Genomic DNA, 4,067 nt, shown 5'->3' on the forward strand with positions numbered 1-4,067 from the left:
CTTTATTAATTTAGTTTACTCTTTAAAAACTATATTCTCTATCTATAACTTTGTATCTTTTTTTTCTGGGACTTAATTTTTCATTGTGTTTTTAACTCTAGATGTATAGTTTTCTATATCTATTTCTGTTTATCGCTATCAATTTGTAATTCAAATCTCTATAGCTCTTTCTATTTCTCTTTGATTAAATTAACAACCATTAAGTCTATCACTATTTATCCCTTTATCTTTAGATCTATATTTTTCTATATTCTTTTTCTTTATATTTTTAGATCTATCTTTTTATCTCTCATTATAGTTCTATATATTGATTATTATTTATATATAGTATATCTGTCTATATCTATAAAGTTCTATCACTTTATTTATATCTATCTTTAAAATTATCATAATGCGTCAGAACAAACGCATAACATTATTTAACTAAACCGTTTTAAACGTAGAAATTGAATCAAAATACAATATCTATTAGAAATAGTGTATGTAGTCAACACTTACAAACTCTAATGAGACTTCTAATCCTAGTATGGTACTCCTTTTCACGTCTACGTAGATCCGAATAGCGTTGAAGGCACTGTCTTCTTGTTCTTTTTATTCCCGATACCCGATACATCCTGCGTATTATCTCATAAACAAGATAATCGCGTTGATCTTGTTTGACAGATCTAACACCTCCTATTCTTTTTGGAAAATATTTCTCCATCCCATAAACTAAAATAATTAGCTCTCCAGCAGTGAACGGAGAACGTTGCGACATCTTGCTAACGAGTTTCTAATCTTGAAGGAAATGACGTAATATGTCAATCATTTGAGTAAATTCAGGAAAACTTTTTTTATTTATAAATCAATGTTTGAGTTTATATTATTTTATGATAAATGTGTTAAGAGACAGATAGTTTGTTAAAACTTATTCGGTTCACATAATTTGCATCCTCATTAGATTAGAATGTTATTCAATACATGTATATTAAATTCTGTTTCAATTGTTATTCTTGCATCTTATTATTAGCGAAAGTTTCATATATGTTTAAATAAGTTTATTAGTTATTTAAATTGCATTGTTATATTATATATTGATGGTTATCTAGTTATTAGAAAATTTTAATAAAATGTTTTTATATGTTGCCTTCTTGTTTTGATAAAATTTTAATATATTATGATGTTCATATAGTTATGAAAAGGTTACTATTGAATGCAATAAAATGTAATTCGACTGTTTCAATTTTTAAAACATCTCTCCTGTCAAGGTTTGTTTTCTTGCAGTGTGTAGCATCAACACTATAGCTAGGGGGTTGATATGTTTTATGCATTTTATACTTGACTAGCTTACATTTTATTCCAATTGTATTGCCATACGTCTAGGCAAGGTTTGTTCTTAATTTATAGGTTCCAAAAGCTGTATCTGGCTTGCAAATATATACAAAGCTAGTGCTTGTTTTCAACAATAATAAAAAGTTTAGAATCACAGAACCTGTTTTCTTAATTGCACACTGTTCAAGGATACAACTTATTTTCAACAACTATATTGTAAGTCGTTAGTAAAAAAAATAAATTAAAAAAAAATTTGATTTTATTTTAATTTTTTTAAACAAATAACAAATAGAAGAAAAGACAACATATGCAAATAATTTTTTTTTCAACTGTATCAATCAGAACATATTTATTTTTGAATTACACATCACTCTCATCATCTAAATTGTGAATAATTTTGTGGAGAACGTTTCTCATTTTTGAATTATAGATTTTCATGCTTGAACTTAGAAACATTTTCTAGTTAACCTGTGAATATAAGAAGAGATTGTTTATAAATAATTATTGCTAAAAATTATAGAATCAATACATAAATCATACTTAATTTTTATTTTATTCACCTACGAAATGAGTTTGTATCAACTGGTTACGTGCATGTGTACCCCCTTCAACTACATCTTGAGGAACAGATTCAACACCATCTTCATCTGGTGTTATTATTTCCAGTTCCTCTATGTTTGATTGTCGCAAAGCGATGTTATGCAACATGCAACAGACCAACACCATAACAGCCACTTTCTCAGGAACGTATTGAAGAGTGCCTCCGGATTCATCTAGACAACGAAAACGGCTTTTGAGCATTCCAAAGGTCCTCTCAATCACACATCGAGTTGTTTTGTGTGCATCATTGTACCGCATTTCAGATCTTGTGCGTGGAATATTTACAGGAGTAAGTAGCCAGTTCCTACAGGAATATCCTGCATCTCCTTTTGAAAAATAAAAAGAGTTATACAAATTTAAATGTGTTCAGATACACTTTTTACTTGCAACCATTTTTATGTTTTAAATTGTACATATATATTGGTATTAATAAAAATTTAATTATATCGCTATATATATATATATATATATATATATATATATATAAATATATAAATATATATATATATATATATATATATATATATATATATATATATATATATATATATATAGAGAGAGAGAGAGAGATAGATAGATAGATAGATAGGTATTTTAAAAAAGGTATGGAACTAAAAATCCATTGACCTTGGTGCTGCAGCAAACAGAATAAATAAATAAAAACAGGGTATATACTGTATTTTAAAATCTATTGATGTTATACACTGCACAAAAAATTACAATATTGTGAGTTAATATTAACGCACATTAGAAGGTTTCGTTTTTAATTTTCATAATCATACCTAGTAGCCATCCTTCAGGCATTTGTCCTTCCTCAAATTTATTATATAGGGCAGACTGTTTGAGAATATATGAATCATGACATGATCCTGGAAATCCTGAACGGACACTCATGATTTTCAAACCAGCATCACAAACCATCTGGATGTTCAAAGAATGATAAAACTTGCGGTTGCGATACATTTCTTCTTTTAGATGTGGTGGCCTTACTCTGACATGAGTACAATCAATTGCACCCAACACATTTGGGATTCCAGCAAGTCTAAAAAAATTAAGCTTTACAGAATGCCATTCTTCAGCAGTATTTGGTAAAAAAACATACCGTTTGAAAACTGACAAAAGAGCATCAATCACTGTAGTTAGGTGGCGTGAAAAAGAAGGCTGGCTCATGCCAACAACTACACTAGTAACTGATTGAAAGGAACCAGTTGCTAGAAAATGTAAAACAGCCAACAGCTTCAACATTCCGGGCAGAGCATGTGTCCGAAAAGTAATGGGTTCAAGTTGACCAGATATTTGATTGTATAGCCTTTCAATTGATTCTCTACTCAATCTAAAACGCCTGATGATGTCAATGTCAGAAAGTGCATCAAGTCCTGATCTGGGACGAAAAAACCTTGGAATCCTTCTGTGCCTTCTTTGAAGCCTATCTATCTGTTGAACAGCTTGACCATCTATTCTTCGTTCCATTCGACGCATATAAATAGTATGAAACATTGCAATAACAATTTCCATAACTGATTAATATATGCGTTATAAATGCTGCTTGAAGATATATTTCGCGACCACAGAATATGCGTATAGAAAAGCGCATACGTGAGGAAATACGATGCCCGGATAGAATTGTTGACAGGATGATAAATTGAATAATAGCGTAGATTACATCGAATACTGTAGAAAAATAATCGTATAGATGTTCGAACGTATCTCGGCGTTAGAGCTGCGGACATATTGACGGATTTAGAAATATATCGTTTCTAAGCACCAATTACTGTTTCATAAATTAGATTAATAATTCGGAAGTGAATTTAGATGCGGATAATATTGAGAATACAGTGTTGAATGCTTGATAAATTTCCCCCAATATCTTTATTATAGTGTGGGCTATGTTGGGGTGCGGGGGGATTGGGGTTAATAACTTTATTATAGTGGCGGTGATATCGGGAGTGGCAGATTAGGGGTTAATAGATTTATTTCGGTGGCGGTGATATTTGGTGCGGCAGATTAGGGGTTAATAACATTATGTAGGTGTCGACGATGTCGGGGGGCAGCGGATTAGAGGTGTTTAGACGGGGTTTATGTTAGGGTGTTAGGTTTAAACTGAACTTTTTTTTCCTCATAGACATCAATGAGGCTGCATTACGGAGCTTTTCATT

The 4,067-nt window shown here is 30.9% G+C and overlaps 1 protein-coding gene across 1 annotated transcript; it reads right to left on the reverse strand.

Moving 5' to 3' along the window:
* Window positions 1–1,663: 1,663 nt before the first annotated feature.
* Window positions 1,664–2,311, reverse strand: LOC128648193 (putative nuclease HARBI1). The gene is made up of 2 exons (XM_053700844.1): window positions 1,872–2,311; window positions 1,664–1,779 (listed from the first exon to the last, which is right to left on the reverse strand). Exons 1-2 carry the CDS (start codon window positions 2,167–2,169, stop codon window positions 1,775–1,777), a joined length of 303 nt encoding a protein of 100 aa, XP_053556819.1. The 5' UTR covers window positions 2,170–2,311; the 3' UTR covers window positions 1,664–1,774.
* Window positions 2,312–4,067: the final 1,756 nt, after the last annotated feature.

The sequence above is a fragment of the Bombina bombina genome, chromosome 2 (genome assembly GCF_027579735.1).
Source record: "Bombina bombina isolate aBomBom1 chromosome 2, aBomBom1.pri, whole genome shotgun sequence".
In the NCBI taxonomy this organism is placed as follows: domain Eukaryota; kingdom Metazoa; phylum Chordata; class Amphibia; order Anura; family Bombinatoridae; genus Bombina; species Bombina bombina.

What these genes read in the sequence shown, in the direction of transcription:
- LOC128648193 (XM_053700844.1), bottom strand. Translation starts at nt 2,169, where the DNA reads ATGCGGTACAATGATGCACACAAAACAACTCGATGTGTGATTGAGAGG.